Here is a 20,423-nt window from a genome sequence, read left to right as displayed (position 1 = left end):
CTTGGTAGGGTCACCCATGCCAAACAAGTCAAAGGGTAGGGGCCAGGCTAAGAATGGTACACTGACATTCCAAGTTTGGGGGGCTCAGCTTATGGCTAACAAAAAAAACTGTTAGAGCAACAGCAATGAAAATTCCTTCTATGTGGCCAAGGTCAAACAGATGGAGGATCTTCATTGCTGCCCTTAACAGCAGCAGAACAGGCAATTAATACAACTTCAGTCAAAAGCCACAATATAACCTAATTCAGGTGTGAGCTAGGGAAATTGCTTTCTGCTTTAATTATATTCTTTTGGGAAAAGTTTGAGGAAAACCAAAACAGGAACTTCGACTATGATTCATGCAGATTATGAGAAAATATTGAATTTTACAGTGGACATACTCCACATTCTCTAAGGTGCTCTTGTAATTACACACACATTTGGTAAATACGCAATAGAAAATACTGTCAATGAATCAGGTTAGAGGTGAATAAATTTAACATATGAAAATTGCTTGTTTTTAATGTTTATGTATTAACATTTGTTCAAAAAGAGCAATAAAGTAATTTTTCCAGAAGCTTTATGTTAAATCCTGGTGATTTAATGCGATGACTTCAGCATAATTCACAGCTTGATCCTCAAAAGCACACACACCAGTTACTTTTTTTTTTCCAGAATTCAGCCATTTGGGTGCATGGAGGAATTTGTGAACAGGAATGCTAGTAGGAAATCAACAACAATCCTAAACCAGAAGAAATGGCACAAGATATTTTACAAAGATAATTAATCATAAATCAGAAGCACTCAAGGTTTTTAATCCCCACTCTCCAAAATGTTTTCCACGTAAAAATTGTTAACTTTATGCTATTTTTGCCAGCTGCTTGTTTTTATAATCCACAATAGACCAAAATAGACACTTTTCTCCTTTATTTCCACTCCAATCCAGCAGAATTTCTACTTTAAACCAGGCTGCAAAATTGGTAAACATTCTATTTGCATGATTTAGCATTAGAAGAGCTGCTACAAATAACAAAAATTAACAGGATAACCAAATCACCACGTGACTGCAAACTTATGTGTAACAGTACAAAAATGTAATATTACAAAAGCAAAATATTAAACTAATACAAATAGCAGCCCTCTAAAGTCATTTAAACTTCACATCATCCTCAGGTGTCAACTTCAGTTTGCTTCATCCTTTGAAGCCTCGTCAAAGTTCTCAACAAGATCTAGAGGAAACAAGAATCACCGTTTAGACAGCAGAAATTCAACGATGAAGCAGTCAAGTAAGCTCTAAACAGCAGTTAAGTATGAACACCAACTAATATTCTAATAATATATAGAAATAAATATGTATTCACAACACATAATTTGTTGTCAGTAGCAATTATTTCCCAACTTGTTTTATTTGGGGAGAAATCAAACACGTGCTATATGCCTGCTTGCCAACAACTGAAGTTAAGTTTGAAACAATAGTTAACTCTCCTTGCTTTTCCCATATTAATATTAGTATGTTTTTAATTACCTGGAACTTCATCATCGTCATCCTCACCAGAAGCAAGCGGTGCTTTGCTGTCCACAGCTGAAATCAAAACAATTTGGTGAAAATTGAGCATTATTCAAACTTCCCTTTATAATATTGAAGTACACCTTAAATATATTAATGATTAAATTGAATGCAGAACCAAACCTACAAAGAAAAGTTAAGCTCATAATGCTTGCGCAAGCACATTAAAAGTATAACAAAATTACCCCCACTCATATACCCTGCCCCCCTACTTCATTGCTCAGAAATCAAATTACTGGACCTGCTTCTATCAGACAGAGGACTCAGACCAACAATCTTTTCGTATGATATCAGTTCTTTCCTGACAGGCGTTCTGATTTAATAGCTGGTGTATAATGACCCACATTAATGTCTAACAATTCCAAATACCTTTGGCATCCAATAGAAATGCTAATTGATAAGTACACATGTTGAAACTGAGAATTTGTGTTGAATCAAAGACAAATGACAAAAGTGAACATTAATTATTATGATTTTTTTTAGTGTAAGTGACTGAACTGACATAAATTAACTGTAAAATTCAGAATCAGAATTATCACTGGCATTTGTTGTTAGGGTTATATTTTAAAAATTAAATTAAGTAAATAGTGCAAAAAAAGAAAAAAAGGTGAGGTACCAAAAAAAGGATCTGATGTTTTTAAAAAAGTGAGATACTAGTGAGGTAATGTTGAATGCCTATTTGGAAGTCTAATAGCAGAGTGGAAGAAGCTATTCCTGAATTGCTGAGTGTGTGCCTTCAGGCTCCAATGCTTCCTCTTTGATGGTAGTGATGAGAAGAGGGCATGCCCTGCGTGATGGGGGTCCTCATTGCTCGCTGATGTCAGGGAGGCTAGTTCCCATGACGGAGCTGACTGAGTTCACAACTCTCTGGATCTTGTGCAGTGCCCCCCCCCCCACCCCACCTATACTAGAGTGATGCAGCTAGCTAGAATGCTCTCCATGAATCTCTAGAATACTCTATAGAAACTTGCCAGTGTCTTTGGTGGCATACAGAATCTTCTCAAGCTCCTAATGAAATACAGCTGCCTCCTTTGTAAGTGCATTGATAAGCTGGGCCTAGGATAGATCCTCAGAGAGGTTGACACCCAGAAACTTGAAATTGCTCACCCTTTCCACTACTGCTTCCTCAAAGAGACTGGTGTGTGTGCCCTTGTCTTACCCCTTCTGAAGGCCACAATCAATTCTTTGGGCTGTTGTCAGGACACCAATCACCCAGCTGATCTGTCTCACTCCTGGATGACCTCACAACCATCTGAAATTCTGCCAATAGTTGCATTGGCAGCGTTTATAGATGGCATGTTGGCTCTGCCTAGCCAGTCATGGGTGTAGAAAGAGAGAGGGTAGAGCACTGAGCTAAAGCACACATCCTTGAGATATGTCAATGTTGATGACCAGCGAGATGGAAATATTATTTCCAATCCGCAGAATGTGGTCTTCTGGTGATGAAGCTGAGGATCCAATTGCAGAGGGAGGTACAGGGGCCTAGGTTGTGTTTTTTTTTAAATATATATCAGAACTGTAGGAATGGTTGTGTTAAATGTTGAGCTGTAGTCAATAAACAGCAGTTTGACCAAAAGATTAGTATTGTCTAAGTGATCTAAGGCTACATGAACAGCCAAAGAAATTGCATTCACTGTAGAACTACTGCAGCAATAGGCAAATTGCAGTGGATCCAGGTCCTTGCGTAGGCAGTTGATTCTAACCGTAATCAACTCTCAGAACACTTCATCACCATAAATGTGAGTGCTACTGGGCAACAGTCATTGAGCAGCTCACCCTGCTCTTCTTGGCAATAGTATGATTGTTGCCGTTTTGAAGTAGGTGGGATTTTTTTGAATGTAGCAATGTGGGAGTGAAAATGTTTTTGAACACACCCAGCAGTTGGTTGGCACAGATTTTCAGAGCCCCTCCAGGTACACCATTGGGGTCTGCTACCTTGCCAGGGTTGAATTAATGAATGTGTTTATAGATAACCCACTATAGTTTAAAATCATCTGTGAAGTACAATTATGATCAAAGATCAGCATACTTACGTTGTTTAGGCAGAGACTCTGCCAGCCTCCTCAAGCTAGTCAGACTATCAGCTCCAAGTTGGTTCAAGATACTGGGCAGCATCTCAGTCAGCTGCTTAGTCTCTGCATGTCCTGTGATCGTAAATGTGTTTGCAGCAAGTGAAGCCTGAACTTTAGGATTATTAAAATGGATGACTGTTCCCTGGTTTGTGAACATATTCACCTACAACAAAATGTAAAAATATTTACAAAGTTTTATCATTTTAGAAAGGGGAAAACATACAAAAATTATCATACAAAAGCAGACAAAGTTTGCACTTTAAAATTATCAATATGTTTATCAATTCTAATATAGATTAGATCAGGGATTCCCAAACTGAGTTCATGGACCTGTTGGTTAATGTTAGGGCTCCAGGAATAAAAAAGGTAGCGAACCCTTGGATTAGATAATATTAGTGCCAATTGTACTGCTGCTTACCATGACTCATTAGTATTTTAGTTTTAAAATGGAACCTCATCATTCATGAATTAGAGGCAAGTCTAAATAGAGTTGTTTTTACTGTAAGAATACCAAAATGAAAAAAAATTGTACTTACATCAATTGAGGAAAAACTCAGTATTATACAGTCTCTACTGACCATTTAACCATTTATAACATCAGGCCAAGCACAATAATAATTAGGCATTAAAATTTCAATTCACTTTTAACCAAAATCAATCATGGATACTTGTTTCTCCTCCACACACTAAGTGTGATCCTTATTTTTAGACTTTCCACAACTGAAGCATCTCTGTAAACCTATGTAAGGGGCTTCTTCTTTTGTTACTGCTAAGGCTAACAAAAATGGGTTCTTTGTTATGTTAACTGCTGAGGAAGTGCTTCTCTATAGCAGCTTGTTTGGGTTATAATTACTGATAGAGAGAATTGTATTCATTTGCTAACCAATTGGGATAGATGTTAATTCTTTCTTGAGTCTGTAAGCTATTGTTTTGTGGGCTTTGGGGCAGAAGGCGTGATGGGGACAGAGAGAGAATATGCAATGCTGTAAGCTGGGCAACGGAACGGACCCCAAGCAGGAGTCAGAGGCCCAGGGTCTTCGGTGAGGACAGACTCATGTGGAGCGTCTGGTCGACCACCGTGGTTGGTCCCGGTGGCGGGTCGAGGAGGTTGGAGGAGATCGAGTGGTGGAAGAAGACTCCGGGTGGGGTACATCACACAGCATCCACACAAACTCAATTCCAGAGTTTGGCAGTACCAAAGGCTGCTCCCCCTAGATGGAAGCGAGTTGAGCGAGCCTGAGGCTTACCAAGGGGCTACACCTATATAGAATTTCACTTTTTTTTTTAAAATCAGGAAGGATTAACCAAAACACAAGTAATTAAAATTAAACTTACTACTGTGTAAACCTGAAAGCAGAACCTGGCTTCATATATGGACAAACTGAAGTACAAATCTGCATATCACTGTGGGTTTTAATCCTCAGAAAACTTCAAATCAGAGATTTGACACACACTCCTAAACTTATGGACCTTTCTTCCTGTAAAAAAAAATATTCCCCAGCTGTCTAGTCACCTTCTCCAAGTGTCAGTAGCAGGATTATTGTACTATTAGATTCCTCAGTAGCCGGCTGGTGGTGGTGTGGCATCAGCATCAGACTTCGGAGCGAAGGCTCCTGAGTTCGAATCCAACCAGCTCCCTTGCACGCTTTCCATCTGTGCTGGGTTGAGTGTCGAGCTAGCAACTCGGTGTCGTAAAAATAAGAAAGCCTGCTAAAAAACAACGCCGTCATGATGGCGTCCCCATGACTCCACCCGGAGTTAAGGGCTGTAAAAAAAAGATTCCCCAGTGTGTTCAAGGAGCAGGAGACTTACTGAGATCTTTCAATAAAAGAGGAAATCTGCCTCATGACCTACAATAAAAATCCTACGAACTCACTGGAAGTGCATCCTTTGTATAGAAAATGCAAAGTAAAGTTTTACAGATATGCACAGATAATCACTCTGCCCTTTCTATCTCAATTCAAGCAGCAGCCAGAAACACAAGCAAAAGATATTGCCAAGAGGACTGATACAAAAGATTGTACTCCAACAACAAGCAACTGGTCACATCAGATGGGCTAGTCAATTGACTTCGCCCTAATTATAACTGAAAATTTCTTGGTCCAAAAAAAAACTGGTAAGCACTGTTTTCTCAACTCCATGATTTTAAAAAATCCGAGGACTGACAATTAATATTTTCATTCATTACATTTTTTTTTGGGTCCCAATCTTTGTTTTGTTCTGTTAAGAGGAATAGAAGTGTTGACAACAATCTTGCCTCTTAATTTCCTGGTTCACTTAACAAAATTCTTCATTTATGAGTGGCTGCTCAGACTGTTTAACAGCTTCTGTTATTGGAAATCATTATTTCCCTCAAGGTGCCAGATCAAAGTCATGTAGTTTGGGTTTAGTCACTGCCAATTGCCCAAGACACAAATGGGTCCATTGCTAGTCTGAGTGATACGTTCTAAGTCACCTGATTTCATTGCAGTTCTCCATCACACCAGAATTCCATCTGTTCAGTCAGAGGCAGCAGCCATCAAATAGGAAATCTTGCCTATGTAGATTAAATGAGTTCTTAGCCTTGTTGTCATAGAGCTACACAGATCTGCAACACTGGCTACCAATGCTGGCAATCTGAAGGTTTAATTTTGACTCGGAGTGCTCTTTGGAATATAAAAGTTCTCTCTGACTATGTGAGTTTCATCTATTTGGTTCAGTTTCCTTCACATGCAGTGGGCAGCAGGTTAATTAGTTAGCATTAGTTAAATATTGACAACAAAAGAGTAAGAGAGGTGACCAGACCCGGTCTCATTCAGGCAACCATCAACCATTCACCTACCAACTCATTGTTTAAAACTGAAGAGATGATAAGGGCAGATTGGGGAAATTATTTAAAGTATTGTTACACAATAGCCACTTTCATTTTCAAGATGCACACATTTTCAATCTGAGGGTAATGGAACAGCAGTCTGATTTCTAGGACAAGGTTCCAATAATAAAGCATCTATAATGCAAACATATCTCAATACCTCTTCAATACCAGAAATATTATTCACACCAAGCTTCTTTAAAGAGAACTGAAGTTTTTTGTCATCTGCTGTTGCAGTCCTGTGTACCACCTTCTTCTTCCTGCGGGCAGTACCCTACATACAAAATCAGAAAAATAATCAGTGGATGTTAACATGTTAACTTATTCATCTCTGACATTAACGACCAAAATCCTCTACCCAAATTACATTTGCAGAAATTTGCTTTAAATTCCAAAAAGGTCATAGCACTGATTACATACATTATATATTTCACCAAGACAGACAAATAAGACAAAGCAACATTTTATTTCCTCAATTACTGAAGGGTATATACAAAATTCAAGCCTGTATTATGAAGCATAAAGTGCATTTTGTAGTAATTACTGGGCAAATGTAATAAGACAATTCTACAGAATGAGTCTATAAATTACAGAACTACTAAGCTAAGCAATTATACATTTAGTTTGTATGGCCGTGTATGAAATTTTAATGAAATTAATGTAAGAAGTGGAACGATCCAACCCTCAAACTTTAGAAGGCTGAACAGAAAGCTTCTCTTTTCTCTAGGGCATTGATTGGACAGATATCTCAAAACCTAGAAGATACTGGGGTGATCAATGCCCATACCAATAACTTGTAACAATGATCAATTACCAGCAAGTATAATCCAGAATTTTTCATACACATCAAGAGTATCCAAGTCACTAACAGCATGTAAAATAAAACTGAATCCCAATAGTTCAAATCTCTAACATTTAGAAGAAAGCACCAGGTCCTGGGTTGGGACACAGGGCTCTAGCAAATCCAAAATTAAACTGAAAAAATGCACAGAAATTTGAAGGATAGCAGACATGGTGTATGTCATCAAGCACAGCCCAGCTTCAAACAGACCTCCCACACTGTTCAAAAATAAGCTCAACTGTATCAATGTGCAACCTGAGGCTTAAGTAGTGCCAATATCAAAAACTGTTACACTGATTCTGTACATTAAGCTTCTAGGATGCTGTGTAATTTTAAAAATTGCTGAAATTAAGATCAACATTCTTGACACACATTACATTTGCACATGGTAAATACTGTTTACTTAGAGCCTCAGGATTAGAAATGGCTTAATTGCAGTACATCTTTGTTGTGGTGAAAGAGGCCATGTGGAAACCTCTTATAGATGAGGGAGGTAGGATTGTAGTTTGCAAGGTGGTCCACTAATCTCCTTCTATGTATTACCAATGAATGGACTTCAGGCTCTGAATGCCACCCCATTACTCCTCTATTTTGAGGTGTTGTGGGCCTGAGATTACTGGGGAATTTGCAATTTTTCAAACATGCTTGGGGCACATGTTTAAATTATTTCCTCTGTCCATTTAATCTCTTCCCATGGTCGAGCTTGGAACAAAATTGCTTTGGAAGGCCAATATTGAGCATGAGGAAATAATAAATAGGGCCTCAGTATTGGGATTGTTGATGTGACCTTCAACTGAATTTGAAGCATTTTGTGTTATATTATAATGATGCCAACCATCAATCACTTTTTTCCTACCAAAATTCTAAAATCGTTAGCTATTCTTCAAAGCAAAAAATGCAACTGCATTGTTATGCAATTTTATTACCCCAAAATTTTATTAATTTCTGTAAGTTATTCAGAACTCTAACCCTAATTACTAGTCCCTCAAATAAATGCAACCAATGGATTTTCTAAAATTAACTACAGAACTATAGAATATAAAATTAACCATAGAACTATAGAATATAAAATTAACCTGAGAACATAGCAGAGATGCTTGATGAGAATACTTTGTTTCAGTATTCACTACGGAAAAGGACCTTGGCGATTGTAGAGATGACTTACAGCGGACTGAAAAGCTTGAGCATATAGACATTAAGAGAATGTGATGGAGCTTTTGGAAAGCATCAAGTTGGATAAGTCACCAGGGCTGGACAAGATATAGTCCAGGCTACTGTGGGAGGCGAGGGATGAGATTGCTGATCCTCTGGCGATGACCTTTGTATCATCAGTGGGGACAGGAGAGGTTCCGGAGGATTGCAGATGTTGTTCCCTTATTCAAGAAAGGGAGTAGAGATGGCCCAGGAAATTATAGACCAGTGAGTCTTACTTCAGTGGTTAGTTGGTGAAGATCCTGAGAGGCAGGATTATGAACATTTGGAGAGGCATATGATTAGGAATAGTCAACATGGCTTTGTCAAAGGCAGATCATGTCTTACGAGCCTGATTGAATTTTTTTGAGGATCTGACAAAACACATTGATGAAGGAAGAGCAGTGGATGTAATGTATATGGATTTCAGCAAGGCATTTGATAAGGTACCCCATGCAAGGCTTATTGAGAAAGTAAGGAGGCATGGAATCCAAGGGGACCTTGCTTTGTGGATCCAGAATTAGCTTGCCCACAGAAGGCAAAGAGTGATAGTAGAAGGGTCATATTCTGCATGGAGGTCAGTGACCAGTGGTGTGCCTCAGAGATCTGTTCTGGGACCTCATCTCTTCCTGATTTTTAAATGACCTAGATAAGGAAGTGGAGGGATGGGTTAGTAAATTTGCTGATGACATAAAGGTTGGGGGTGCTGTGGATAGTGTGGAAGGCTGTCAGAGGTTACAGCGGGACATCAATAGGATGCAAAACTGGGCTGAAAAGTGGCAGATGGAGTTCAACCCAGATAAGTGTGAGGTGGTTCATTTTGGTAGGTCAAATATGATGGCAGAACATAGTATTAATGGTAAGACTCTTGGCAGTGAGGAGGATCAGAAGGATCTAGGGGTCTGAGTCCATAGGACACTCAAAGCTGCAGCGCAGGTTGGCTCTGTGGTTAAGGCGGCATACGATGCATTGGCCTTCATCAACCGTGAGTTTCAGAGCCAAGAGGTAATGTTACGAGTTTTATAGGACCCTGGTCAGACCCCACTTGTGAAGTACTGAGCTCAGTTCTGGTTACCTCATTATAGGAAGGATGTGGAAACTATAGGAAGGGCACAGAAGAGATTTACAAGGATGTGGCCTAGATTGGGGAGCATGCCCTATGAGAATAGGTTGAGTGAACTTGGCCTTTTCTCCTTGGAGTGATGGAGGATGAGAAGTGTCCCGATAGAAGTGTATAAGATGATGAGAAGCACTGATCGCGTGGATAGTCAGCGGCTTTTTCCCCCCCCAAGGCTGAAATGGCTACAACGAGAGGGCACAGTTTTAAGGTGCTTGGAAATACAGAGGGGATGTCAGGGATAAGTTTTTTTTATGCAGAGGGTGGTGAGTGCATGGAATGGGCTGCTGGCAACAGTGGTGGAGGCAAATACAATAGGGTCTTTTAAGAGACTCCTGCATAGGTACATGGAGCATAGAAAAAGACAGGGCTATGGGTAACCCTAGGTAATTTCTAAAGTACATGCTCGGCACAGAATCATGGGCCAAAGGGCCTGTATTGTGCTGTAGGTTTTCTATGTTTCTATGAGCAAGTAAAACAATAGCACTTATCATCAGAAATAGTTTCTAGGGATTGTTATTGCTTAACAGAAGTTGATCTGGTTTATTTCAGCAATTTTTCCTTAAATCTAAACCTTTCAAATATTCCTTCAACTCACACCGGCTCCTGGGCTGTCTAGAACACAATACATACATTTTCAAACCATAAGATTACTGAACTCCCTGCCACCTCCAAGGTCTCAACATGTATGAAGTGCTAGTAACATTATACTGTTTACTTTTTAATTTGTGTTGTAAATGCACCATAATATTTGTGGTAAGATTACTTCTAAGTGTTGTGTGTATGCGTGAGTTATATGTACTGCGCACCTCAATCCAGAGGAACATTGTTTTGATTGCGGTATACAGTTGAAAGATGATAAACTGAACCCGATCTCCCTTAAGGCTTCACCTCTCTTTTTGCATTTCCAACACCCCTTTAACCCCAAGCATCTCTGCATTTCTCTAAATCTGGGTTTGCGCACACTCCTAATTTTCACTCTACCATTCCCAATCAAATTTTTAGCTGCCTCACCTTCAGTCAAGAAATTTCACTTGAATCTTAATCAATCCAACTTGATTCCAAAAACAATTGTTCAAGCATCAGGCATGCCATATCATGTAATTTTTTTCCAATATTAAGCTGAATCAGAAAATCTTGTGAAATACCTTACCTTTCCACCAATGCGTACTTGGGCTTGCAGCTTGGCTAGTTTTTCTTGATTCATTATTATTTCTTTCATCTGAAATAACAAGTTTAAAAATTATGAAATGTAATTTTAAAAAAATCACATTTCCCTGAGTTTCACCTTAGTTCACCTGACTTCCATGCAGGTTGTCACAGATATAGGCAAATCATGGAAAATCTGGCAGCTAACCATCCAGCCCAAAGTGTCTATGTTGAACAAGTAAGCAAGCTGAATACATAATACTAGTGCACATCAAGGCCCATTTCAGATGTTGCAAAAGAATGATAGCAGAAGGAAGTTCCAAATCCTTACACAATTTGGTTGACAAAACTTTTTTTCTCCATTCTATTTCATAAAACCACCTAAATCTATGTGCTAGAAATCTATCTTTGCAACTTTTCCAGTGTGATCACAACTTTCTTATAAGGGTGTAACCAAAATTATACACAAGTCAAGCCATAGTCAAAAATGCTTACTAGAGTATAATTGGAGTATACTCTAGTCGTTTTTTTACTCAATATTTCAGGTACTAAATCCCATTCCAATATGCCTTTTGAATCATACCTACTTGCCCTGCTATATTTAAAGATCCATAGATAGACATCAGATTATGTCCCAGCTACTTATAAACTTTTATCAGCAATTTGGTAGATGGGGCCAAACGTAACATTCCAAGTTTGCAAATGACACTAAACTCAATAACGGTAGAGGTAAAGAGTGTTAATAGGAGCCAGACAAGCTGAGTTAGTGACCAACATGGCAGATGAAGCACAAATGTGGAAACATTTGACTCTAAGTACTGAAAAACATATATAAAGGGTGAGTTTGAGAAGGGTTGATGCCTAAAGATACTCAAGAATCCCTGTAAACAAGTTACTGAAAGGTAAGGTGCAAGTGGATTTGACAAAACGAGGCTGCAGAGTCAGCTGGTTCCAACACAGAACATTGCCCAGCAAGAGAGAGGGCAACTCAAGAAGGCACACCCATCATTTAGGAACCTCACCATTGAACATTTGCACTCTTCTTGTTGCTACCATCAGGGAGACCCACATTCAACTGTTCAGAAACAACTTCCTCCCCACCATCAGATTTTTGGATGGTCCATGAACACATGCCATTATTACTTTTTATTTACACTATTTTGTAATTTATAGTAACTTTATGACTTTACAGCATACGGATACAGCAAAACACCAAGTTCACATCATGTAAAAGTGATATTAAACTGAATACTCTAGACACAACAAACATAAAATTAAAGACATCTTACTATAATTACATTGGGAGTAGATGAGACCATATCTGGAACATCATATAACATTTTGGTCTCCTTAAAGGACATACCTGGTAAAAAGGGAGTGCAGTGAAGGTTCCACGACTGGCAAGTCTATTATAGAAGAGATTAAGGTTGGCCTCTATTCTCAGAAGTTTAAAAGAATTAAATGACCTCACTGAACCATGCACATTTAGACAGCTCTGTATGGCAGATACATGGTTGAGGAGCCAAAGACCAGTGACTGCAACCTCCAAATAAGTTGGGGCTGAAGTGAAGAGGTATTTGCTCTATAGTGGTGATTTTTAAAAAAATTTTCCATCCTGGAAGGAAGTGGCAGCTCATTAACTGCATTTTCAAAAAATTCGTTAATATTTAATGAACAAAGGAATATGCGACAGAACAAAAAATGAGAGATCAGCCATGACCTTACCAAATAACAGAGCACGACTAATTGTCCTATTCCAATTTGTGTTCAGATCTAAAGTAGCATTTCCCTCGTTGGTTTGACAACATACTAATCTGAGAAACCATGTATTGTACGTTTCAAGGAAACATCCTTCATGCTATTTGTTCATTCCACATGAAAATAAGTTCTCCCATTTTATAACCAATATTATATGCACCTTTAAGTTCTTGATTCAAACTATACCTTACATTACTAGTCCTGCTTGAGAACCGCCATAAAACCAATTTTATTTTGGCCGTTACTGTTCTTTTCAAGGTTTTATGAAAGGTAATCAAACCGAACCCTTAGCTCTACTCTCACCTTTCCACATTTCGATATATGACAAATTCCTATGATATTTAGAAGATAAACTAAAACAAAGAGAACCATAGGAAGTCAAATCCAACAAAAATTACATTCTGCAGCAAAATATAGATGAGATTCCCGCATTCTGTGAAACAATCTTTTGTATAGATACGTGAGCGTGTTGATATAAAACAGTTGTACAAAGTATAAAAAGGCCCATTTGGGAAGCCCCTTCCCAGGAATGTGTACAGTCCCAGCCTGTTCTGACCCCTCCTCAGCAATGGGTTCCCCCAGATCCCATCCCGCACCGAGTACCGACAGTTGTGTGAGAAGCCTCTTCCCATACGGAGCGGAGCGGTCGAACCGTTTCCCAGAGCAGAGCCGAGTCGAGCCTCGGGGACCGCAGCGCCTGGGCCCAGCTCACGAGCAGGCGGGCAAGCACGTTTCTACGCCCATATCCCCGGACAAACCTTCAGCCGTGCAGCCCGGTTTCCAAGCGCTCGGTTGCCACGTTACCTTGGGTGGTGTCGAACTCCCGGGGCCGCGGCGGTACCAAGCGTGAAAGGCTCCGCACACACGCACAGCTGAAGGGAAACACACGAGGAGCCCTGCAAGATGGCCGCCAAAGAGAGAGCGGATGTGACGGTGACCACGTGATGCCGCAGCTCACGGGAAGCGGAAGAAGGGGACGGGCGGCTGCGGAGCTGCGTCGGGAGAGATCGGAGAAGTGTTCCTTATTCACATTATCATTCCGAAACAAAACTCCTAATAAGCCCTAGGATGAAATACTTTGATCTGGGAATACAGGTCCGTAATTCCTTCAAAATGCCGTTACAGGTAGTAAGGTCAGCCTGTTTTCTCTCCGTAACCTTTGATGCCCTTGTTGATCAAGAATATATTCAAAGTACATTTATTATCAAATTACTGGTGCAGTGTACAACTCTGAGATTCGTCTGCCGCACAGACAATCACGAAAAAGAAAACCGTGGAACCAGCCAGTTCAAAGAAAAACTTCGAGCCCCTCCTCCTCCCCCCCCGGCGAAAAAAACACGATCGGGAACACAAAATCAAAAGGCATATTTCAGTATAATTTAGCTCAGTTTTCATTATTTGTAGGTCGCCCCGATTTATCGCCCAAAAGTAGTAATGAAAAAGGAGCCACCAGAACTAGAACACATCTTAAAAACGTGAGTTGGAGTTTCCCTTAAAGAAACCATGCTGACTTCGGCCTTCCAAGAACCCTGAAACCACATCCGTAACAATCGACTCCCAACACCTTCCCAACCACTGAGGTCAGACTTACTGATCTTTCCAATCTTCTGCCTCTCTTCCTTCTTAAAGAGTGGAGTGACATTTGCAATTTTCTAATCCTCCGGAACCATGTCATAATTATTGATCTTTGAAAGATAATTACTAATGCCTCTACAGCCGCTTCTGCCAGCTCTTTCAGAACACTGGGATGTACACCATCTGGTTCAGGTGATTTATCTACCTTCAGGCACCTTCTCCCGAGTGAAGTAACAACAACTTCACTCACTTCTGCCCTCTGGCACTCCAGAACTTCTGGCATACTGCTGGTGTCTTCCACAGTGAATATTTATTCATTTCATCTGCCATTTACTTGTCCCCCATTACTACCTCTCCAACAATTGTTTTCCAGTGGTCCGATATTCACCCTTGCCTCTCTTTTACTCTTTATATATATGAAGAAACTCTTGGTATCCTCCTCAATATTATTGCCTCGCTTAAGTTCGCATTCCATCTTTTCCTTCTTTATGTCTTTTTAGTTGCCTTCTGCTGGTTTTTAAAAGCTTCCCAATCTAACTTTACACTAATTTTTGCTCTATTATATGCCCTCTCTTTGGCTTTGAATTCCCTTGCCCGCCATGGTTGCATCATCCTGCCTTTAGAATACTTCTTTGGGATGTATCTATCCTGCATTTTCCTAATTGCTCCAGATGCTCCAGCCATTACTGCTCTGTAGTTATCCCTGCTAGTGTCCCCTTCCAATCAACTTTGGCCAACTCCTCTCTCATGCCTCTATAACTCCTTTTACTCCACTGTAATACTGATACAGCTGACATTAGCTTCTCCCTCTTAAATTGCAGGGTGAATTCTATCATATTAAGATCACTGCCTTCAAAGGATTTCTTTACCTTAGGCTTTCTAATCAATTCTGGTTCATTGCACAACACCCAATCCAAATATCTGACCCCTTCGTGGTCTCAACCATGAGCTGCTCTAAAAAGCCATCTTGTAGGCATTCTAAAAACTCCCCGTCTTGGAATCCAGCGCCAACCTGATTTTCCCAATCTACCTGCATATTGAAATCCTCCATGACTATCGTAACATTGCCCTTTTGAAATGCGCTGTCCACCTCCCATTGTAATTTGTAGACCACATCTTTTCAACTGTTCGCAAACAGGAGAAAATCTGCAGATGCTGGAAATCCAAGCAACACACACAAAATGCAGGTGGAACTCAGCAGGTCAGGCAGCATCTACGGAAAAGAGTACAATTAACACGCTGGAGGAACTCAGCAGGTCGGGCAGCATCCCAACTGATGGTTTCTACGGATGCTGCCCGACCTGCTGAGTTCTTTCAGCGCGTTGTGAGTGTTGCTTTGACCCCAGCATCTGCAGAGTATTTTGTGTAAAATAGTACAGTTGTTTCCGGCTGAAACCCTCCGGTAGGACTGAAGAAAAAAGCTGAGGAGTAGATTTAAAAGATGGGGGAGGGGAGAGAGAAACACAAGGTAATAGGTGAAACCTAGAGGGGGAAGGATGGAGTAAAGAGCTGGGAAGTAAATTGGTGAAAGAGACAGAAGACTATGGAAGAAAGAAAAGGGGGGAGGACCAGAGGGAGGTGATGGGTGGGCAAGGAGATAAGCTGAGAGAGGGGAAGGGGTGGGAAATGATGAAGAGAGGGGGTGGTAGGCATTAACAGAAGTTTGAGAAATCAATGCTCATGCCATCAGGTTGGAGGCTACCCAGATTCAGTGAAAAATTAACCAGAGTGCAGAAAAGAACAAACAATGCAAATGCCAGTATGACTAAATAGCAAGAAATAACAAGGACATGAGATTGAAAAGAGGCCTTAATTGGTGTGGGACCATTTCAATGGTGGGCAAGTGAAGTTAGTGTCGTTATCCCCTTTTGTTCAAGAGGCTGATGGTTGAGGAGCAGCAACTGTTCTTGAACTTGGTGGTGCGAGTCCTGAGACTCTTGAACCTTCTACCTGATGGCAGCAGCGAGAAGAGAGCATGGCCTGGGTGGTGGTGATCACTGATGATGGAAGCTGCTTTCCGACAACAGCATTTCATATCGGTGTGCTCAATGGTTGGGAGGGCTTTACGCATAATGTGCTGGGCCATAAAAATCCTACCCTTTGTAGGATTTCCTGTTCAAAGTAATTGGTATTTCCATGCCAGGCTGTGATGCAACTGGTCAATGTACTCTCCACGACACATCTATAGAAGTTTGTCAAAGTTTTAGATGTCGTGCCAAATTTCCACAAGCTCCTCAGGAAACAAAGCCGCTGCCATGCTTTCTTCATGATTGCGCTTACATACTGGGCCCAGGACAGGTCCTCTGAAACAGTAACACCGAGACATTTAAAGTTGCTAACCCTTTCTTCCTCGAATCCCCTGCTGAGGACTGGCTCATGGTCCTCTGGTTTCCCTTTCCTGAAGTCTATCAGGTCTTTTGCCGAGCTGACATTGAGTGAGAGGTTGTTCTGACATCGCTCAGCCAGATGTTCAATCTCCAGTTGGAGAGCGAGGCATTGACTCCCAGGGTCTAAGGTTTCATTGGAATAAAAGTACTGAAGTTAAAATTGTAGTCCATAGACATACAAAATGTTTTATCTTACTTCCATGTTGAATAAAACTAGTATTTTACAACCAGCTTGACATATCCTGTACACTTTTGCCACAAGTTATCAGATTTTTAACCATATCTCATAAACTGCGACAGTGCCACAAATACACATACTGACAGCCATAGTAACTGGGTATGAGGTTACAAACAAGAGAAAATCTGTAGATGCTGGAAATCAGAGCAACACACACAAAATGCTGGAGGAACTCAGCAGGGCAGGCAACACCCCCTGAAACGTCGACTGTACTTTTTTCCATAGATACTGCCTGGCTTGCTGAGTTCCTCCAGCATTTTAGGTCTGAGGTTAGCCAATTATATTTTGTTGAATCCTTTGGTTTGGTTTATAATAATTACAATATTACCCACAAGTGATAAATTTTGCTGAAAAAAGTAGTTATTTGCATACCCAATTCTTATTAAAGAATGCAATACTCAGCTGTACAAGGAGAAAAGCTTTGATCTCAGCTCAGTTAACTGAATTTAACTGAAATGGGTTGGGTAATGCACATGGGTAGATTTGATCTCATCGTCGGTGGGGTAGAAAATAAGTTTACTTCATACTCCTGATGCTGTTGTGAAGTGTGTATTGTGTGGCTGTAAGCTAACAGTAAGATTGTCCTCATATATTGTATAGCCTGTTTACTCTCATTGTCTGAGACCACACACAGGAAGAATGATATTTGAGTTTCAAATAATTATACTGCCTTCCAATTACAAGTACCAGCTTCAGATAAGATGAGAAGAAAATGCCTGGTTCGCTGCTGCTGCTACTGTGCAATTGAGAACTTCCGGAGGGAAGGCCCCAAATCCTCGGCTTTGCCTGTTGCTGGCGGCCGGGGATTAATTGTAACTATATGTTATAATTATGTGTTTTTTGTCAGTTTTTCAGTCGTGGTCTGTCTTGTGTTTCTGTGATATCACACTGGAGGGACATTGTATCCTTTCTTAATGCATGCATTACTAAATGACAATAAAAGAGGACTGCGTGTCCTCACAATCTAAAAAAAAATTAAAGGCTGTTAAATTTGTAGAGAGATTGCAGACTGTTCAACATTTTCTGTTTCAGTTCTGGTCTTTCAGTTATATCATGGAAAATCAAATCTTTGGTTTTCATTTTCCCACCTTGTCTCTGAAATACTTGATTCCATCTCTTAGAGTCTGAGAACAACCTATTAAAAGCCTCAGATTAAGAAATTTGTACAGAGATCACAGGCTGCCTCAAAAAACACAATGTTGTTATAGTAGGTGAATTTAACTTTCCACATATTGACTGGGGCACCCTTACTGTAAAAGGATTAGATAGGATAGGGTCTTTCAAATGTGTTCAGGAAAGTTTCCTTAACCAGTATATGGCAGTCCCAATGAGAGACTATGCAATACTTGATCTGCTATTAGGGAATGAGACAGGACAGGTGACAGAAGTTTGTGTAGGGGAACACCTTGCACCTGGAGATTGCAATATCATTAGTTTCAAAGTAAATATGGAAAAAGATAGTTCTGGTCCATGGGTTAAGGTTGTAAACTGGAGAAAGGCCAATTTTGATGGTACCAGAAAGGATCAAGAGAGCAAGAAGAAATGCGGTAGTTACGGGGGATTCCATCGTAAGGGGGACGGACAAGAGATTCTGTGAGCCGGACAAGGATACCCAGATGGTGCGTTGCCTCCCTGGTGCCAAGGTACGGGATGTCTCAGATCGAATCCAGAGTATTCTGAGGAGAGAGGGCGAGCAGCCGGAAGTCTTGGTACATGTTGGTACCAATGACATAGACAGAAAAAGAGAGGAGGTCCTGAAGAAAGATTACTGGGAGCTAGGAAGAAAATTGAAAAGCCGGACCTCCAGAGTGATAATATCAGGATTGCTGCCTGAGCTGCACGCTAATGATGGTAAGAATAGCAGAATTAAGCAGATGAATGTGTGGCTAAGTAACTGGTGCAGGGGGCAGGGCTTCAAATTCTTGAATCATTGGGATCTATTTTGGGGAAGGTATGACTTATACAAAAAAGATGGATTACACCTGAACTCAAAAGGTACGAATATTCTGGCGGGATTGTTTAATATAGCTGTTAGGGAGGGTTTAAACTAAGTTGGCAAGGGGAAGGAAACCGAGGTGTTAGGGTCGAGGAAGAGGAAAATAGAAATAAGTCAAAAATACTGTGCAGCAAAGATGGCACAAGGACAGGCCGGTGAAAATACAGGATAATTTGCTGCAAAATAGAAATATAGCAATATCGGCAACAGATACTGTTCTAAATGTACTGAACTTAAATGCACGCAGCATTAGAAATAAAGTGGATGACCTTGCTGCACAGCTGCAGGTTAAAAGATATGACATTGTGGCCATCACTGAGTCATGGCTAAATGATGGATGTGATTGGGAGCTGAATATCCAAGGATACACAGTGTATAGGAAAGAGGAAGGTAGGTAAAGGGGGTGGTGTGGCCCTGATGGTAAGTAACGATATCAAATCAAGAGAAAGAAGGGACATAGGATCAGAAGAGGTAGAATCCTTATGGGTAGAATTAAGAAATGGCAAGGGTAAAAAGTAAAAAAGATGCTAATAGCAGTTATATAGAGGCCCCCAAACAGCAGCCGGGTTGTGGACTACAAGTTACAGCTGGAAATGGAAAAAGCATGTCAGAAGGAAAATGTCAAGATAATTATGGGGGATTTTAATATGACAGTGGATTGGGAAAGTCAGGAAGGTAATGGATCTCAGGAGAGGGAGTTTGTAGAATGCCTACAGGATGGCTATTTGGAGCAGCTTGTCCAGAAGCCCACCAGGGGACCAGCTGTTTTGGATTGGGTGCTGTGTAACGAACCTGAGGCGGTTAGGGAGCTGGAGGTAAAGGAACCCCTTGGAAGTAGTGATCATAATATGATTGAGTTCAGTTTCAAATTTGAAAAGGAGAAGCTGGTATCAGGTGTATCGATATTTCAGTGGAACAGGCAAAATGACAGTGGTATGAGAGAGGAACTGGCCCAAGTCAATTGGAAAAGTAAACTAGATGGAGGGACGGCAGAGCAGAATTGGATGAAATTCCTACAAGAATTAAGGAAAATGCAGGAAAAATATATCCAAGAAGAAAGAAAATCATGAATGGAAAAATGGCACAAATGTGGCTAATGAGAGAGGTTAAGGCAAAAATAAAAGCAAAAGGAACGGCGTATAAGGAAGCAAAAATTAGTGGGAAGAATGAGGACTGGAAGACGTAAAAACTTACAGAAGGAAGCTAAGAAAGTCATTAGGAAAGAAAAGATGAATTATGAAAGGAAATTGGCAATTAACATAAAAAAGGATACCAAGAGTGTTTTTAAATATATGAAGAGTAAAAGAGTGACAAGGGTAGATACGGGACCGATTGAAAATGATGCTGGAGAAATTATAATGGATAACAAAGAGATGGTGGAGGAACTGAATGAGTATTTTGCATCACTCTTCACAGTGGAAGACATGAGCAATATACCTGATAGCCAGAGGTATCAGGGAATAGAATTAGGTACAGTCAAGATTACTAGAGAGAAAGTGCTTGAGAAGCTAGGTGGACTAAAAATAGATAAGTCTCCCGGTCTGGATGAGGTGCACCCAAGGGTTCTGAAGGAGGTGGCTTTGGAGATTGTGGAAGCATTGGAAATGATCTTCCAGGAATCAATAGACTCTGGCATGGTTCCGGACAACTGGAAGGTCGCAAATGTAGTTCTGCTATTTAAGAAAGGAAGGAGGCAGCAAAA

General features: G+C 40.4%; 1 protein-coding gene and 1 non-coding gene across 4 annotated transcripts; both read right to left on the bottom strand.

Moving 5' to 3' along the window:
• Positions 1 to 474: 474 nt before the first annotated feature.
• On the bottom strand, positions 475 to 13,468 carry btf3 (basic transcription factor 3). 3 transcript variants are annotated; one of them, XM_063049227.1, is made up of 7 exons: positions 13,330 to 13,430; positions 12,131 to 12,173; positions 10,772 to 10,840; positions 6,630 to 6,743; positions 3,580 to 3,781; positions 1,505 to 1,561; positions 475 to 1,208 (listed from the first exon to the last, which is right to left on the bottom strand). In XM_063049227.1, exons 3-7 carry the CDS (start codon positions 10,838 to 10,840, stop codon positions 1,162 to 1,164), a joined length of 489 nt encoding a protein of 162 aa, XP_062905297.1. In that variant the 5' UTR covers positions 12,131 to 12,173; positions 13,330 to 13,430; the 3' UTR covers positions 475 to 1,161. The 3 variants fall into 3 exon arrangements, with proteins under 3 accessions (XP_062905297.1, XP_062905296.1, XP_062905299.1); XM_063049226.1 differs by lacking the exon at positions 12,131 to 12,173 and having other exon boundaries at positions 13,330 to 13,468; XM_063049229.1 differs by lacking the exon at positions 12,131 to 12,173 and having other exon boundaries at positions 13,284 to 13,345.
• On the bottom strand, positions 7,126 to 7,253 carry LOC134347407 (small Cajal body-specific RNA 24). The gene has a single exon (XR_010018149.1). It is a non-coding gene; the product is annotated as a small Cajal body-specific RNA 24 (non-coding RNA).
• Positions 13,469 to 20,423: the final 6,955 nt, after the last annotated feature.

Source organism: Mobula hypostoma, chromosome 5 (genome assembly GCF_963921235.1).
Source record: "Mobula hypostoma chromosome 5, sMobHyp1.1, whole genome shotgun sequence".
Lineage (NCBI taxonomy): Eukaryota > Metazoa > Chordata > Chondrichthyes > Myliobatiformes > Myliobatidae > Mobula > Mobula hypostoma.
This window is presented reverse-complemented; position numbering and strand designations above follow the sequence as displayed.

Coding starts and splice junctions, on each gene's coding strand:
- btf3 (XM_063049226.1), bottom strand. CDS start 10,840: ATGAAAGAAATAATAATGAATCAAGAAAAACTAGCCAAGCTGCAAGCC. Junction 6,744..10,771: donor AAGTACGCATTGGTGGAAAG/GTAAGGTATTTC, acceptor TTTTGTATGTAG/GGTACTGCCCGCAGGAAGAA. Junction 3,782..6,629: donor ATATTTCTGGTATTGAAGAG/GTATTGAGATAT, acceptor ATTTTGTTGTAG/GTGAATATGTTCACAAACCA.